The sequence below is a fragment of the Anomaloglossus baeobatrachus genome, chromosome 11 (genome assembly GCF_048569485.1).
Source record: "Anomaloglossus baeobatrachus isolate aAnoBae1 chromosome 11, aAnoBae1.hap1, whole genome shotgun sequence".
Taxonomy (NCBI): Eukaryota; Metazoa; Chordata; class Amphibia; order Anura; family Aromobatidae; genus Anomaloglossus; species Anomaloglossus baeobatrachus.
The window spans coordinates 180,376,262-180,394,695 of NC_134363.1; the positions used below are offsets into that span (position 1 = coordinate 180,376,262).

Below are 18,434 nucleotides of genomic sequence, written 5' to 3' on the forward strand. Positions count from 1 at the left end.
GTCCACCCTATCAAACGCCTTCTCGGTGTCCGTTCCCAGCAGCACCAGAGGCAGCTGATGAGTCCTGGCGTGTTGCATCAAGTTTATTACTCTTAGTGCGTTGTCCTTCCCCTCTCTACCCCTAACAAACCCTGATTGTTCCGGAGAGATGAGGTCAGGAAGGATATCCGCCACTCGGTTAGCAATTAAGCTAGCATATATCTTAAGGTCCACATTCAAGAGTGAGATGGGCCTATAGTTTCCACAACACTCCGGGTCTTTCCCGTCTTTGTGTATCAATGATATATGTGCCTCTAGTGCTTGCTTAGGTATAGGATCGCCGTGTAGAAGAGCGTTGCACGATGCTAAGAGGTGTTCCCCCAGGATGTCAAAAAAAAATTTATAATAGATAATGGGAAGGCCATCTGGACCTGGAGCCTTTCCCACCGGGCTCTTGGACAGGATGGACTGGACCTCGGCTCGGGTAAACGGTTTTCCCAGGGTCTCCTGTTGTATTTTAGAGAGTTTTGGGAGATTTAATTTGGCTAAGTAGTTTTTTATACCACATTTCCTCTTGTCCCTTTCCGTGTCTGACTCCTCTGGCCTAATTTGATATAAATGTTTATAAAAACGAAGGAACTCGTCCGAAATTTGGGAATAGTCTTGCGTACGAAGACCCTGTGAGGTTTTGATTGCATGTATAAACGTGCGAGCCTGTCTTTTTTTTATCAGTGACATCATTAATTTAGAAGCTTTATCCCCATGGAGGAACATCCGATTCCTCCAACCGAGATAAAATTTAGCTGACTGTTTGTTAAGCATATCCCTGAGTTCTACACGCTTCGCTGTCAATTGTTCTAACGTCTGTTGGGATAAGGACTTTTTATGCTGAGCCTCCAACGTGGAGATCTCAGCATACAAAGTCTGCAAGAACGACTTCCTTTGCCTGTTGAGGTATGAGGAAATGGATATCAACTCTCCCCTGATGACCGTCTTATGCGCCTCCCACAACATTGGGGCCGCAATATCTTGTGTCTTGTTCTCTGCAAAATAATTACGGAGACATTCAGATATGCGTTTCTTATTTTCTTCTGTGGAGAGAATTGATTCATTCATTCTCCACGTACGGTGGAACCAATACGGCCTCAGTAGTGAGAAGCTGACTGAGACATAAGAATGGTCAGAGTAGGGAGTTGACTGGATCTCTGTGTCATTGACATTAGGTAGTAGATGTCTGGGTAGAAAAATGTAATCCAGTCTGTGATAGGATTTATGAGGATTGGAGTAGAATGTAAAATCTTTAGTTGTGGGGTGTTGGTAACGCCAGATATCTACCAAGGAAAGGGAGAGGAGAGAGCATTTAATCCGAGATAGGTCCCTTAAAGAGAGGTGACTCTTTTTTGCAGTGGAATCCAATTTAGGTTCCAAAGCGCCACATTAAAATCACCGCACAATATTGGAGTACCTTCTGAAAAAACGCGGAATTTTTTGAGTGTGGACATCAACCAGCGAATCTGTCTGACATTTGGGGCATATACATTCCCTAGGGTCACCATAGAGCCGGCCAAGACACCCTTAACGAAAATGAACCGGCCCTCTGGGTCAATAGCGACCTTTTGAGCTAGGAAGGGTATGTCTTTAGCCAGGGCTATGGAGACCCCTCTAGAGCCTTTACGTGGGGAGGGGGCATGGAACCAAGTATTATAGTATGCTTTGTTAAAATTTGGGATTTTGCCTTCACAGAAATGTGTTTCTTGGAAGAATATCATGTCTGCGTGCTTCTTTTTTAGGCTATGTAGTGTCTGCGACCTTTGTATGGGGGAGTTTAACCCATGTGCATTAAGGCTTATTGCCGTAAATACCTTATGTTGTAGAGCCATGGAAGTACAGACGGGAGGACATTCTGTTCTTTTTCCAACGAGATGAATGGACCAGACCTATGACCAGTAGAAGAGAAAAAGAGATAGAAAGAGCAGGGGGTAGAGAGAAGTTCAGAGGAGAACAGGGTAATATTATCAACATTTTCAACTATTTGAAAGTCAAACAAGTTAGAGTGTGCCTCAGAAGGGAGCAATAGGTGCAAAACCCCTATAATAACTGCACGTTTTAACTAGCATAATCAATTGTGTGCAACAACAGGCCCACTCAAAGGACCCTTCAGGGAGGCTCGCCCTCAGGGTTCATCTGGAGCTTCTTCGCCGCTTTGCGTTTGGATCTGTGGGTCTTTGGGGTGAGACCATGCCACGGTGCCGGATCTGGTAGCATTTGTAGCGTAGAAGCCGATCGATGGATGTCCAGCTCCGGGTACTTCTCCAATGAGATCCCCAAATCTTCACATATCCGCCTTATCTCCGCAGAATTTTTGGCTTGGTAATGCTTCCCATTCGCCGATATAGCAATGCCAAATGGATACAACCAACGGTATGGAAACTGGCGTTGGCGTAGCACTGTTGTGAAAGGTTGTAGCAATCTCCTTTTGGTCAGGGTGGTGGAAGCTAGATCCTGGAAAATCAGAATTTTTGAGCCTTCATGACTTATGTATTCCGCTTCTCTGGCTTTTTTAAGAATAAGTTCTTTTATTCGGTAATCCAGAAAGCGACATATGACATCCCTTGGTGGTTCCCCTTGTTTGGGTCGAGGCCTCAAAGACCTATGAGCTCTTATCAGTTCCAATGTTGGAGTAGGGTCAGAGTCTATAAGGTCTGAGAAGATGCCCTGCAAGGTCGGAATCAAAGCTTCATTTGCCACCGATTCTGGGAGTCCCTTTAGCCTGAGGTTATTTCGCCTTTCTCTGTTTTCATGGTCTTCCAGGATGGCATGAATTTGATTGATGTTGTCCTCCTGTTGACGAAGGCAGGAAATGACAGTGTTGGAAGTAGAGGTTAATGTGGCTTGGGCTACTTCCAGGGTTTCCACCCTGTGTCCAATTTGGCCGATTTCTTGTTTAATGTCTGATAGCTCCCTTGCCACCGGTTCCAGCGCATTTTTGAGAATCCGTTTTATAAAAGATCTTGAGATAGGGAGACTCTTGCTACTATCAGCACCTTCAGTGTCGCTTGCGTCGTCATCCATATCCTGTGCATCATTTGTAGACGTGCTCTGGGGACTGTCTGTTTTAGCATCCGTTGCATATAGGTGTTTTTTGAGAAACTTATCGACGTCGGCCTGGGTAGTGGTTTTAACTGGCCTGGGCAGTGAGCTTGCTCTTGCGTTGCCGATCTTGACCATGTTAGAGTCAGGCATATGTGATTTTATGCTGGGTTGAATGAATAGCAGGGGTTAGGCCACCCTACTCCCTCCAGACAGCACGGAGACTATAACATTGTACACCCCTAGGTAGGGGGAAGGAGGTAGGAAGAGAGTGTCTCTATGTTACAGATACTTCAGCGTGGTCACTCTCTGTATCTAATCCTCTTTGGAGCCTCTCTGGCTGCTGTAGGGCCCAGACACGCGTGTGGAGCTGTGATTTACAGAGGCTGTCTGCCCCCAGCAGAGATGTGGGTGTCCGGTTGCGTGTCAGACAAGTTCCCTGTTGTATGGGGGTATAACAGATCCCCCTTTAAGATCTTAATTTCACTGGATTGGGCAGAGGTGGGGATCCCTTTCAACCACGCTCCGTTCACTCCTCTTCTTCCTCCCCAGATAGCTTATGGGGGGAAATTGTCTGGCGTCACCTTCCCGGTGCAGACCCCTGCACACTCCGCGGCTCAGGGCTCCACAGAGCGGCCGGCTTCTGATCCTCTTTGGAGGCAATGGGAGGGGGGACGCTGGAGCGCTGGATGCCTGCGTCTAGGCCCGTGTGGTGCTGTGAGCCGGTTGCAATGCCCGTCGGGGGTCTCTGGAGCGGGTGAGGAGCGGGTGCACGTCTGGGTAACAGTGTGGTACTCACTCACCGCCAGGTTCTCTCCCCGGGTGTCGCCGGATCTCCAGACGCGTCGCACGCCGCCACCGCGTGACCCTCAGCAAGGACTCAGGAGCTCCAGGCGGCTTCCCCTGGTGCTCACGCAGCTCACCGGCGCCTCTTCTCCGGGCCCACCTCCAAATCTGGTAAGTGCTGGGGCTCCGGCTCCCCGCCTGCCGACCGCTTCTCCCTCGCGGCTTGTGGAGTCGTCTCGCCCAGCGTGCTCCTCCAAGATGGCGGCGGGTCCTCTCTCGTCTCCTCTCTGTGCGGCCCGTCAGCTACAGGACAAATCGACCCAAGGCGAGAGGGGGTCGAGGGCAGCCAGGTTCCAAATCCTCTCCTCCGCAGCCTGCCACCAGTCCGCAACCGTCCTCCTGACACCTGCAAGTCTCTAGTGTCTCGTGTCTCAGGCCCGGCCTCCCTCGGCGACCTCTCCGGTAACAGTTTTGGGGGGTTCTGGAAGCGTGTCCCAGTGGGGATAGACAGAAAATGGGGGTCTCTCCCCTCTCAGGGTGCTCTGGAGACGTGGACGGGGGAGCTAGATGTTCGCAGTTTTCTTCTGGAAGCAGGATGGCTATAGATAGCTCAGGAGCTCCCACGTCCACGTCTGCCCCCAACCGCGGCCATTTTGGACTCCGGGATTCCAGACACTCTGAACTGGGATTATCTGGATGAGATGCATGGAAGGAACATATCAACCTACTGGCGTTCACTTCCGATGCTAGCATCCACATACTTTCTTCAGGACCATACACCAGTCAGTGCACCAAATATTGAAGACAGTGGTGAACAAACTAAGAATGCACGATTCTTGCTACTCAAACTCAAGTTCCCATCAACACAATTGGAGCTGGTGGAAAAGGTGATGGCTCTACAGATGTGGCATACTTTTTGAATAATGACCTGTGGAAAACATTGTGTATTTTAAGTGTTGGAAGTAGGTCAAGCTGAAAGACTACAGGGTTAATAACTGTGATTATTTTATATGGACCGATGAACCTAGGACCCAGTTTCCAAGATGGAACCTTCACCTTGATATTTCTAGTGGAAAGCCATATAAAAGACTGACTTGCCTGTGGATTCATTGCAACAATTATTTAATGCAAATTCAGCCGAGGGTAGGAAAGATGAACAATTGTCCTGGTTATTAGACACAAAACATCTTAGGCTAGTCTCCAAACTCTGATTTAAGTGTTCTGTCTGCCCTTTGGATTAGGGATGAAACACTGAGGGAAAAAGGCAGATGTACCCCCAGGCAAGAACAAAACACCATCTAAAATATAGAGACAAACTGGGTCCCCTGATCTCCACATTGGAGGGAACCCCATGAAGCTTCACGATTTCAGAAAAAAACACATGAACTAAAGTTTTAGCATTAGGATAGCCGGTGGAGCAATGCAGTGCACCATTTTACTGAACCTATCCGCCACTACTAAGATCATTGTTTTACCAGTGGATAAAGGAAGATCATCAATGAAGTCCAGAGTTAAATGAGTCCATGGTCTGTTAGGTATCGTCAAAGGTAGGAGAGACTCGAACGGATAAGTATGAGAGGTCTTAGAATACGCGCAGACATTATAGGTAGACACAAACTCCATTAGGTCTTTATGCAACCTAGGTCACCAAAAACGACAAGGAATGAGGTCAAAGGTCGCTTTATTACCTGGCTTTCCCGCTAGGACCGAGTTATGACGCTCCTCTAGAATATTGAAGCACAGCTGTTTTGGCACAAAAAAAATCCCTGAGAGGCAAGAAGCAAGGGTGTCTCCCTGAGCCATCAGCACCTCACCCTCGAGCTCAATACATACAGTAGAGATGACCACCCCCTTCTGTAAAATAGAGACAGTCATCTGAGCTACCTCCCTCAGGAAAACTCTGGGACAAAGCTTCAGCATTGAAATTTTTCATTCCAGGATGATAGGTAACCACACAGTTAAACATGGTAAAAAACAAGGACCACCACCACCTTGCTTGTCTAGGATTAAGACGCTTAGCCGATTCGATGTATAGCAGATTTTATGATCAGTAGACACAGTAAAAGGGTGAAATTCCCCTTCTAAAAAGTTGCGCCATTCCTCAAATGAGAGTTTAGTGGCCAACTGTTTGCCAATATGATAGTTCCATTCAGCTGACAACAATTTCCTTGAGAAAAATGCCCATGAATGCCACTTACTTGGAGACATCCCTTGATAAAACACTGCCTCAATCCCCACTTTGGTGGCATCAATCTCAACAATAAATAATTGAGAACAATAGAGAAGGGGTTTATGCCGCGCTATTCATCAGGAAGGAGAACAGAGAGATGATCAATGTTCATTTATTGTAGCTTGTGTCTACGCATTTCAGGAGCTCTGCTCCCTTCATCAGGGCATACATCACAAAAACAGCATATCTCTATGTTGTTTTTGTGCTGTATGTCCTGATGAAGGGAGCAGAGCTCCTGAAACGCGTAGACACAAGCTACAATAAATGAACATTGATCATCTCTCTGTTCTCCTTCCTGATGAATAGCGTGGCATAACCCCTTCTCTATTGTTCTCTGCTATCAACCACGGGGGCTTCATCCCAACAACATAAGCTTTCATAGGAGTTGTGACTGTCACAACTCCTTGAGGTGAGTGCATTCCTTTTATTTTTCCCCGGATATATACCGGGTAAGACCCTATTGCGCTTTTTCTCTCCACAGTTTACTTCGTTTTGTAACAATAAAAAATTGTGAGACATCGGGCTGGACGAGGTGCCGGAGCAAAGCATCTCTCCAAGGAAGAGAAAGCCTGGCGGGCGAGGTTAGACCTCCTAGAGAAATCGGCACCTTTTTAAGTCATATCTGTGAGGCGTTTGACAATCGATGAGAAGTTCTGGATGAATAATGCAATAAAGAAACACAAGGGTAAAAAAACAGACAGGGAAAAATAGGCACAAAACTGGAAAACACTCCAAGCAGCTGTAATGCAGCTAACTCCACACCTGCAAATGAAAGGAAATTAAAGCTTCTTCTAGATCCAGCGTCCTTCCAAACTGGAACCACATAGAAATGAGGATTCAGATTCTATCACTGGCATCAGATGATAAGACACATGACTTTATATAGCAAAGGGGAGAAGGAGCAAAAGAGCTGCACCTCAGATTAAAGCTACAGACAGAACCCTGTGAACCATTCCTACCTCTCAGCAAAGCCGGAGCCTATTCCGTCTAGAAGGACCAAACTAGACCTCTCTGCCCCTTAGTGGTGTCATCAATCCTCATTACACTTCCCCAGACTAGATCTCTCTGCAGCTAGTGATGTCATCAGTCTGTGCACAACTCCCTCAGATTAGATCTCTTTACCCTTAATGATATAACTAATATTCAGTACACTTTCCCAGTCACAATCTCTCTGTACTATTCTTTCTTGCCCTGGGGATGTCCTTCTTTACCACACATTCCCGTTCTGCCTCCAGTGATTTCATTGCTCCTCACCATAGGTCCAGACAGGTTGTTCGCTCCTTACACAGGGCACCTCCCGTTCCTCAAGATCCCTATAAGAAGCTATGAAGCCAGTGCTGTATTATCTACAGAGCACAATCACTGATGGTTCCACACTTCACATCAAGGACAGGTAAATATCTATTGTGCAGTCCTTCAAATTTTTAGTTTTCTCCTTCCTCTCATTGTATGGATGTGCTTATGTCTGATATACTGTATATATGATCAATTTTATCAGCTGTATTCATCGCACTTGTCCTTATCAATTTTGCGTCAGGTTGTGTTGCTGCCATTTGTGCTAAATTTACCAATTTTCTTGGAAAACCCATCTGCAATTTTTTAATTTGCTTGTTTGCTTTTTTAAACAATCTGTGCTTTACACACCCTCTGCGGGTCCAAAGCTAAGTGTCCATTCTTGCTCTGGGTATCTGTTGTGTGCAGCACTTCTGCTAGGGAACAGAACCTTACTGAGAACAGAAAACACCTTCAAATGCTGCTGTTTTGATTGACCGCAGCATCTAAGGGATTAAACTACTGCGATCAGAGATAGTTCCAATATCAGGTGTCATGCGCGGTTGCGTGTTGCAGAACTAGGTTAGAGCCCACACTTTTAGCTCCTGAGCCGGCTCCATACATGCAGTGACCACTAAAATAGTCGTCAAGCCAAGCAGGTCATATGTTCTGAAAGTGCTCAACTAGAGTAACGAGTGTAATGGAGTCAATGATTGGCCAGTTGGTCTCTCCGCACACATATGGCCAGCCATAAAGAGAGCATTCCCAGGGTGAGAGCAGAGTTTTTTTCCTTTGACGCACTACATCCGAAAACATTGCTTTAACCCTAGTGAAAGCCATTTAGAGGCTGTGAGAGTCTCTCCCTGGGGCGCCTGCACACACCATGCAGTGAGGAGAACCTGTGCATTGTGGTTGTTTCACAGAGGAAACATCTATGCACTTGCGATACTCGTCCAAGCTCCACGAGTACCCGAGCATCCCGGTGCTCAATCAAGTACTGAGCAGTGCCGAGCATGCTCACCCATCACCACTGGTCACATGTACATGTATGGCAGATGATGGCATGGGGTTAGAGACTTTTTGAGAGATTATGCAGCAGCTTTCCAAGATATACACAAGTTTGGACAAGAACATAATTTTGACTCCGACTATAGAGGGAGAGATTGGGGAAATGTTGTTATTCTAGCAGTATATGTCATTCCTGGTATTTGTAGTGTTGCACAATCACTCTGCAGAAATGCTACTCTATACTTCAATTATTAGGTGATCTAGAAAATAGCAAGGATTTCTGCAGCCAAAAAACTTACTTGTCCAATTGTATCAAACACGGTCATTCCTTGTGGCCAAGAGAACACAACTGTTCCAACAACTGCGCAGCCCAAATAGTTAAAAGCAGCTCACCGATTCAATATGTGCAAAAGCAAAGCTCAACCTTGTATCATCAAGCAAAAGAATAGGAAGAGACACAAAAACAAAAAAACCTTCTGCAAAAGATATGTTCATGTTCTGTAAGTGCAAAAAGTCCATCAGTAAAATGCAAGACATGACAATCCGGTGTACTCAGCGCTTAGTCTATGTTCTACACCGAGCGATATTTCTGGGCTTTAGTTGGAATCCAGTTTTTCCGAGCTATTTACTAGATTGAAGCTGGTGGAGTCACTGTGGACACTGTCTCGCCTCCGTACTGGGGTGGTCATCTTTGCGTCAGACATGAACAAAAGCATGGCTAACTACTTTATTTTGGATGTCTCAAAAGATGAATAGTCCGAGTACAGAGGCCAGACCGTGCCCACAGTGCTTCCACAAAGGAAAGATACAGGCTAAGCCCACATCTTTCCTTGCATGTGTCAACTGATGTGATCTTCTGACATGTGCCTCTAACATGTCTTCGATGCACCCATGGCTATTAACCATTTAAATTCCGCTGTCAATCTCTGACAGTAGGATCTAACCTGCGGCGGCGGGGAATAATGCGGGCGCCTAAGCCTTACCTGTATAGCATAAGCAATCGGATAATTGCAGCTTCAAGTCTCCTAAAGAGACTAGTAAATACAATAAAAAATTATAAAGACTTTTAAAAATATGAAAAAATGCACAAATATTTAAATCATATCCTTTTTGCAACATTGAAAATAAAACAATTTAAAAATACACATATTTGGTATTGCTCTATTCAGAAATGTTTGAACTATAAAAATCTAAAATAAATTAATAAAAATCGGTAAACAGTGCAAACAAAAAAAAATAAAACTCCACAATTACTTTTTTGCAGCCACAACTAGAGTTGAGCGATGTTCGAGTCGAACGGTTCGCCAATTTCATGTTCGAGTGATTTTGGGGGGTGTTCGACTCGTTCGACGAACTCGAACGATTTGCTTAAAGTTCGGCAGTTCGAGATACCGTTCGAGAACGGTTCGATCACCAAAAGCGTGGCTTTTCACAGTAAGTATGTGCGCACGTTGCGTATCTGCATGCGTCCTGCGTCCCCAGCACAATCCCTCTCTCTTTCCTACTCACCAATCACGGGTGTCTCGCTGCACGGCTGTCACAAATCTCCGGCGGCTTTTCCTCTTTTGAAAATGGCTGCCGCTTCATTATTCAATCAGGTATTCCCTGCCTTCCCCGCCCACCGGCGCCCAAGATTGGTTGCAGTTAGACACACCCCCACAATGAGTGACAGCTGTCTCACTGCAACCAATCACAGCCGCTGGTGGGCGGGTCTATATCGTGCAGTAAAATAAATAAATAAATCATTAAAAAAAAATGTGGTTCCCCCAATTTTGATACCAGCTAGAATAAAGCCACATGGTTGGAGGCTGGTATTGTCAGGATGGGGAGAGCCACGTTATGGGGAGCCCACCACTCTAACAATATCAGCAGGCAACCGCCCGGAATTTCCGCATCCATTAGATGCAGCAGTCCCGGGACTCTACCCAGCTCATCCCGAATTGCCCTGGTGCGGTGGCAATCAGGGTAATAACGGGGTTAATCATGACAGGCGTCTCCCTGAGATACCTTCCATGATTAACCTGTAAGTGAAAGTAAATAAACACACACAACAAAAAATCCTTTATTTGGAATAAAAGACAAAAAAAACCCTTCAATTACCTCTTTATTAATCCCAAAACAACAATCCAGGTCCGAAGTAATCCACACGACACTGTCAGCTCTGCTACATGAAGATGACAGGGAGCCCCGTAGAACACGAGCAATCTGTGTCCTCTCCACGTAGCACCTGAAGTGAGCCGCGCTGTTAGCGGAGACTTCACTTTGCAATGCAGAGGTCAAGATAACCAAATCTTCCTATGTTTCTCATTAGAGGCAGTGGCTCAATAGTTAGAGCTACTGCCTAGGGAGCATTAGTTCACGAGATCAACTCCCGGCCGCCTCGGTAAAGAATTTAATTTATTTTTAGATTATAATTAATATTTATTTATAATTATAATTTAATTGAATTTAATTATGCACTGAAGGGAGGAGCCGGACATCAGCTGTGAGTCACGGGACACACCTCTAAAATCGGAGAAGTTCACGGAATGAGGTTGCATTGCTCTCTCCTCTCTCTCTTCTCTCTCTTTTCCCTCTCTTTCTCTCTCTTGTTCTCTCTCTCTTGTTCTCTCTCTCTCTTGTTCTCTCTCTCTTGTTCTCTCTCTCTCTCTCTTTCTCTTTTTTTCTCTTTTTCTCCCTCTCTCCTCTCTCTCTTCTCTCTCTCTCTCTTCTCTCCTCTTCTCTCCTCATCTCTCTCTTCTCTCTTCTCTCTCACTCTCTTCTCTCTCCTCTCTCTTCTCTCTCTCCCCTCTCTCTTCTCTCTCTCTTCTCTCTCCTCTCTCATCTCTCTCCTCTCTCTCTCTTCTCTTTCTCATCTCTCTCTCTCTCCTCTCCTCTTCTCTCCTCTTCTCTCTCTTCTCTCTGTTCTCTCTCTCTCTTCTTTCCTCTTCTCTCCCTTCTCTCTCCTCTCTTTTTTTTTGCACTGATGCATCAGCTGATTGTATAAAAGCCGTTTATACAATCAGCTGCTGTGTCATGTGATTCAGACCCTAGAACCTGACACATCATCTGATCACTTTGCCTTCCAGCAAACCAATCAGATGATATTGGATCTGGATTGGATGGCGTGGTACTCTTCCTTGACCAAGGATTACTGCAGAGGGGGGTTCTTTATTTCAATAAAGATGGAGTCACTAATTGTGTTGTGTTTTATTTCTAATAAAAATATTTTTCTGTGTGCTGTGTTTTTTTTTATCTGTACTAGAAATTCATGATGGCCATGTCAATATTGGCGTGACACCATGAATTTCTGCCTTAGGGCCAGTTGATAATATACAGTTAGCCCTAACCCCATTATTACCCAGCGAGCCACCCGTCACCAGGGCTGCTGGAAGAGTTGGATACAGCGCCATTTTCTGGGGCGGCTGCAGACTGCAATTCGCAGCAGGGGTGCCCCGAATGCTTGGGCACCCTGCGCTGCCTAGTTGTATCTGGCTAGACACAAAAATTGGGCTCAGCCCACATCATTTTTTTTTAAATTATTTCATGAAATTCATAAAATAATTAAAAAAAAAAAAATCTACATGGACTTCGCCCCATTTTTGTGTCCAGCCAGGTACAACTAGGCAGCTGGGGATTGGAATCTTCAGCACAGGTTGGCCCGAGCTTTCTGGGCCCCTCTGCTGCGAATTGCAGTCCACAGCCGCTCCAGAAAATGGTGATTTCATAGACGCGCCATCATCTGGCACTGTATCCAACTCTTCCAGAAGCCCTGAAGCCGGGTGGCTTGCTGGGTAATAATGGGTTAATACTAGCTTTGTTTTACCAGCTAGTATTAAGCCAGAAATTCTTAATGTCAGGCAAGATTGACCCGGCCATTAAGAATCTCCAATAAAGGGTTAAAAAAAAAGACACCACACAGAGAAAAAATACTTTAATAGAAATAAATACACACATGTTTATTACTCCCTCTCTTCCCTCCACGATCCTGGTCTTCTGCCTTCTTTCTCCTTCAACCCATGCAGCTCTAATACATCAGACAGCACTGCATGGGAGGAAGACGCTGCTGCTCCCCGTGCAGTCTAATCACTCAGTGAGAGTGAGCAGAGGCTGCGGGCTGTAAGCGGTGACGTCACCGCTGCCACCGTTGCTAAAGTAATCTGACAGGTGGTTACTATAGCAACGGTGCTCCGATCACGTGATTCCCAGTGGCCGCAATTTACCGGCTGTGGAAGCCAGTCCTTGCATGTGGGCTGACTCTTTAAAGAGCGCCCACATGCAGGAACGGGGAAGCCGACCATGTGCCAGAGCATCTCACCGGTACATGGAGATGCACAAACAAGCACCGCGTACCGGAGAGATGCACTGACAGGACCTAGCATGACGTCTAGCCATGTGACCAGTCTATAGCCAATGAGATAATACACATGGAACTGGTCACATGCTATTTTGACGTCAAGGAAGGTCTTATCATTAGTGTTGGTTACCGGGAGGACGCAGCGATTATCGGATGGAAAAGCGGCGGGAGACAGAGTGCAGGACGTGTCGCAGGGACCTGTAAGTGTAATGGCAATGTTTATTAACTGTATGTGTACATGTATAATGTGTTTTTATGTGTTTGTGTTTGCCTGCCATTGTTTTCAATGGGGTTCGAGGGGGTTCGCGAACGTTCAACGAACGTTCGCCCAACGGAGTTCGACGGACCGAACTCGAACTCTAGGGGGGTGGCTCATCTCTAGCCACAACATTGCAATAAAATACAATAAGAGGCGATCAAAACATTGCATCTACCTAATATTGATCATATTGCCAGGTCAGTTTTACCATATAGTGAACATGCTAAATAAAAAACTCCATAACTAATCGTAGAATTGCAATTTTTTTCCCCAGTTTCACCTCACTAGGAACTTGTCTCCCATTTTCCAGTACACAATATAGTAAAATGAATGGTTTCATTCAAAGGTACAACTTGTTCCACACAAAACAAGCCCACATATGGATATAATAATGGAAAAATTAAAAAAGATTTAGAGAGAAAAAAAATTAAAGCACAAAAATGGAAAACCGGGTAGTGAAGGGGATAACAATGTCCCCATTACTGGGCCCCTTCCTATAATAATGTTACTCATTTTGTCCCCTTTATTTATTAGTGCCTCCATCCGCGTCACCTTCCTATAAAAATGTCCTCCATCCTGAACCTCTTCCTGGTATAGTGTCCTCCATCCTTGACCCCTTTTTATTTAATAATGTCCCCCATCCTGGGCCCCTTTCCGATAATAATGTTCCACATTTTATCCCCATTATTTATTAGTGCCTCTATCCTCGGCCACTTCCTATAAAAATCTCCACCATCCTGGGCCCCTTCCTGGTATAGTGTCCTTCATCCTGAGCCCCTTCCTGTGATAATGTTCTCCATCCTGGTCCTTTTATTTAATGATGTTGTGGCACCCTGTGCCTGAATCATCACAAATAATAGCTACATGTGTACTTCACTCTGTACAACATGTATTGCCAGTTTAAATGAGATATGGTTTTCTCTCCTGGTCACTACATACACATATTTGCCCACACTCCCTTACTGGGGATGTTCACTTGAGAAAATAACATAGCTTGTGTGAGCGCCCTAGAAGGAGATAGGGGAGGAGCTTAGGTGTGAGGTGAATTGAGAGTTGGAGTTGAAGTCGGTGTGAGGTGAAGTGAGGAGTATAACATGGAGATGGTCCTGTCCTGAGGTAACTGTTAAAAGCTCTTGAGGGGCCAGCTACACATTGGCAGGGTATCAGTCCCTAGGCCACCAGGACATTCAAGGTCAGTGGCAAACTGAGAGACTGCTATTACCCTTTTTATAAAGAGCAGTGAAATTACCTGGGAGCTCAGTGACGTGCTTGAGTCTGGAAATTTATAGAAGAAATAGTGAGTTTTTCTTTAGGATTCAAGTTGCCTGCTCGCCAGAAGGCATTAAAGATCCAGAGTTTTCTTGTCTTGAAAATCCCGGGACTTCAAGACACCTATTCCCAGGTAGGGAAGTAGTAGCAGGAAAAGTACACTACCACCATCACACAGTAGAGAAGCTAAACTCTCATTAGGGCAGGAAGAACCACCATCATTGTGAATGCTGTGAGAAATGTTCTGGAATATTCTGCAGAGCTCCAGGAAAAGGTAAAAGTTCCCTGTCCTGTCTCTGGCTGATATTCTCTGTGCGCCATCCCTACCTCAACAACCCAAGAAACCAGCCCTAGTTGGGGGGTGAGAGGACAACCCTATGGCACTGTGCATCACCACCTAATTCCTGGGGACCTCCAGCAGTGCTCGGCCATACCAAAGCTGAACATCCCAACTTGCATCACAAACTCTTTATTTGTTTATTTATTTTATTTTTCTCTCCCCATTTTCAATTTATTTTTAACCCCCCCATTACAAAAGCCTGTCGCACGCACCCGGGTACGGCCACATCGCCACTCGGACCCACCACCATGTCATCAGGGGCACAATGTCCCCCATCCAGGCCTGTATATTTAATAATGATCCCGATTGTGGGCCCCTTCCAATAATAATGTCCCCCATCCTTAGCCTCTGACTGGTATAATGTCCCCCATCCTGGGCCCCTTCCTGGTATAATGTGCCACATCCTGGACCTCTTGCAATAAAAATGTACAATACATATAAAAAGAAATACCAAATGATTATCTTTACCTTCCTCACTTCCACGAGACCTGACATCCTCTTCTATATACTGTGGCAGATGTGCCAATAGTCAGCAATCAACTTCGGTACACCTGCCACAGGCAGCGCATGATATCACTGCCATGTGCTGCCCATGACAGGCAGGCCGACATCAGCTGCTGATCTCCAATTGGCTGGTGTCATGTATTGCAGTGCAGGGAGTCATCGGGTCTCTACATCATAATACATTTCAGCTGAATGAGTATCCAGGGACGCACATCCAGCTGAAATAAGGGCTTCCATTGCAGCACCCACTCGCGCACGGGCCCAGATGCATTTATGCAACCACTATTATAGTATGTAATGGAGAGGGAAAGAAACTTCTTGAGATTATGAAATGAAACAATGTGTGATAGAGTAAAATGTAAAAACAAAAAAATGAACAAAAAGAGGAAAATGAAAAAATAAATTGAAGTAATGAAATAAAAATATAAAAAAAAGAAATAAAGAAATAAAAAAAAAAAAAACAGTGTAAGGGACAAAAACAAAAAAAGAACCAAAAAGGTATCCAGTGTAAGTATATAGAGCGATCGGTCGAAGGTGGATTCTATCTGAAAAGAAATGCAGTAAGACGAGGAAAGCACATAATGGGCCCAGAAGTCGGGACAAATGAGGTCTAGATAGATCCAGCCGACAGTGATTGGTCAGAATATTTTGGACCACAAAAAAATAACAAATCTTAATTGTAAGGGAAAAATATGAATTAGCATAAATATAATGAATATTCATGATTGAATGCTCGCACCTGAAGCTCACATAGTAAGGTTTCTATATCAAATCTATCTACATTCTGTTTTCTACTTTCATTTTTATATTTATTTTTTATTTTTATATATATATATATTTTATTTTTTTGTTTTGTTTTCTTGATAGAAAAGTGGTTCATTGCTGAAAAATTCTGAAGTTCATTCAAGAAAATCTAAAACCATCATAATTATAACTGAGATCTGCCTGGTTTATAAGGAGAAAACGTCAGATCCTCCTCACGAAGAACCGGTGATCATGGCTTCCAATCCTCTCCTGGATTATACTGGTGAACTCCTTCAAGTCAAAGACCTTATAGAAAGTCACTTTTCCAATGGTGAAATAAGTATTATAGAGGAAAATGTAGGAGATCCTTTAAAACTGCTGCATGACCTCTTCTCCTCAGGTCTGTATGTGAAGACAATTCATATTGTTATGATTAGACGTGTATTGCTAAATAGAAATCTGAGCGGCCATACATGTGGAGTCCTGTGTAGAGTTGAGCGCGGTTCGCGGTTCGTGGTTCTCCACTTCGCGGTTCGAGTGATTTTGGGGGCTGTTCTAGATCGAACTAGAACTCGAGCTTTTTGCTAAAGCTCGATAGTTCTAGTTACGTTCGAGAACGGTTCTAGCAGCAAAAAGCCAAGTTAATTCCTAGCTGGCTTTCCGCTGTAATAGTGTAAGTCACTCTGTGACTCACACTATTATGAAATTTCAGCGTATAGTGTGCGGGAACAGCGCATTCAGATCACTGCTGTTGGGATAATGGCGATCGCCATTTTTTTTTTTCTTGTCTTCCTTCCCTAAGCGCGCGCGTGTAGTGGGGTGGGCCAGCATGTCAGCCAATCCCAGACATACACACAGCTAAGTGGACTTTTAGCCAGAGAAGCAACGGCATGTGTGATAGGATGTCCATGTCACATGTCCCTGCATTATAAAAACGGACATTTTCCTCCAGCACGCCATTATCTGCCTTCTGTGTCTGGGTGTCAGTCACCGCTGGCGTAGCTCCTGTCTCCGATACTGCTGTGTACGCTCTACACACAGCGCTATACAGAATAGGGTGTGAGGTAGCGTGGTCGGCTGCGCGGCAGAAGACACGGGATCCAGGCACCAATGGTCACAGCACACGGTTTATTGCACAAACAAAAGTCCAAAACAGCACACATGTGTTTCTCTGGCAGAAACTCAGGGAGTTGTGTTCACTCCCTCACACTAGGGACCCACGCCCATGTTCCTGTTTCCTTTTAACCCTCCTTTCAGCCTGCAGGGAAACAGCATTAACCCTGGAGTGGAGTTGCTTTCTATACATGGAGGGAGCACAACCGGGGCGAGACGTACCAGCCGTCATAGACAACCCCGGTCACAGTCTCACATACCCCCCCCCTCAGTTCAAGCGTGCGGGGTTGAACTCCCGCCATCAAAGACGGGCCGTGGGACAAGGCATCGGCGTTGCCCTGCAACCTACCGGCCCGGTGTTCAACCGTAAACCAGAAGTTCTGTAGAGAAAGGAACCACCGGGTAACCCGGGCATCCCGTTCCTTGGCGGACCTCATCCAGACCAGCGGAGAGTGATCAGTCACCAAGCGAAACTGCCGTCCCAGCAGGTAATAGCGTAGGGACTCCAAGGCATACTTGATCACCAGGCACTCCTTCTCCACTACGCTATAATTCCGCTCGGGAAGGGTGCGCTTCCTACTTAAGAAGGTGACGGAGTGTTCCTCCCCCTGAACCACCTGAGACAGCACTGCCCCCAGGCCGACCTCAGAGGCGTCAGTCTGTACTACGAACTCCTTCCGGAAATCAGGGTTGACAAGAACGGGCTGTCCGCACAGGACCCCCTTCAGGGCCCGGAAGGAGTCCTCGGCCTGCGGAGTCCAGCGCACCATTACGGACTTCTTGCCTTTGAGAAGGTCCGTCAAGGGGGCCGATAGTCCCGCAAATTTTTTTACAAACCTCCTGTAGTACCCCACGATACCCAGGAAGGCCCTAACCTGCTTCGTGGTCAGGGGTCTAGGCCACTTCTGGATCGCCTCAACTTTGTTAATTTGGGGCTTAATCACTCCTTGGCCTATTACGTAGCCCAAGTAGCAGGCTTCCGTGAGTCCCAACGCACATTTCTTGGGATTGGCTGTCAATCCGGCTGTTCGGAGCGCGTTCACCACCGCTTGTACCTGTTCCAAGTGGGTCTGCCACTCAGAGCTGTAAATAATGATGTCATCAAGGTACGCTAATGCATACGCCTGGTGGGGTTCCAGCACCAAGTCCATCAACCTCTGGAACGTGGTGTTAGGGCCAGGTGGACGGGCAGACCCAGGAGGTGGATCCACTGGGCCGAACACCTTAATGAAGGCAAGGGGTCCGGTAGCCGGAGCACTACGGGTAGCAGGACAGTCCGTGCAAAAGAGTGGAATGGAGAAGTCCCTGGGACCACGGAGTCACTGATGGTAGTCCGGATGACGGAGCTCAGGTTCGGAGGCCGAGATGTTGTCAGGCAGAGTCCGGAACCAATGGAGCGAGAGGACGGGTCACCACAGGGATCAGAGATGGTACGGACTGACGGAATGGCAGATAGTCAGCGTTCGGGGTTCGGGAATCGGCAGAACCGGATGGCGAGGCAGGA

The 18,434-nt window shown here is 46.0% G+C and overlaps 1 protein-coding gene across 2 annotated transcripts in view; it reads left to right on the plus strand.

Moving 5' to 3' along the window:
• The first annotated feature begins 7,382 nt into the window (after positions 1-7,382).
• LOC142257262 (nicotinamide N-methyltransferase-like) overlaps positions 7,383-18,434 on the plus strand; it is a 54,227-nt gene continuing 43,175 nt past the window's right edge. Inside the window, exons 1-2 of one of the 2 annotated variants that reach the window (XM_075329427.1) lie at positions 7,383-7,478; positions 15,941-16,217. In XM_075329427.1, coding sequence (XP_075185542.1) covers positions 16,070-16,217 — 148 coding nt within the window. In that variant the 5' untranslated portion in view covers positions 7,383-7,478; positions 15,941-16,069. The remainder of the gene's footprint in view (positions 7,479-15,940; positions 16,218-18,434) is intronic. The other variant, XM_075329424.1, reaches the window with a different exon arrangement.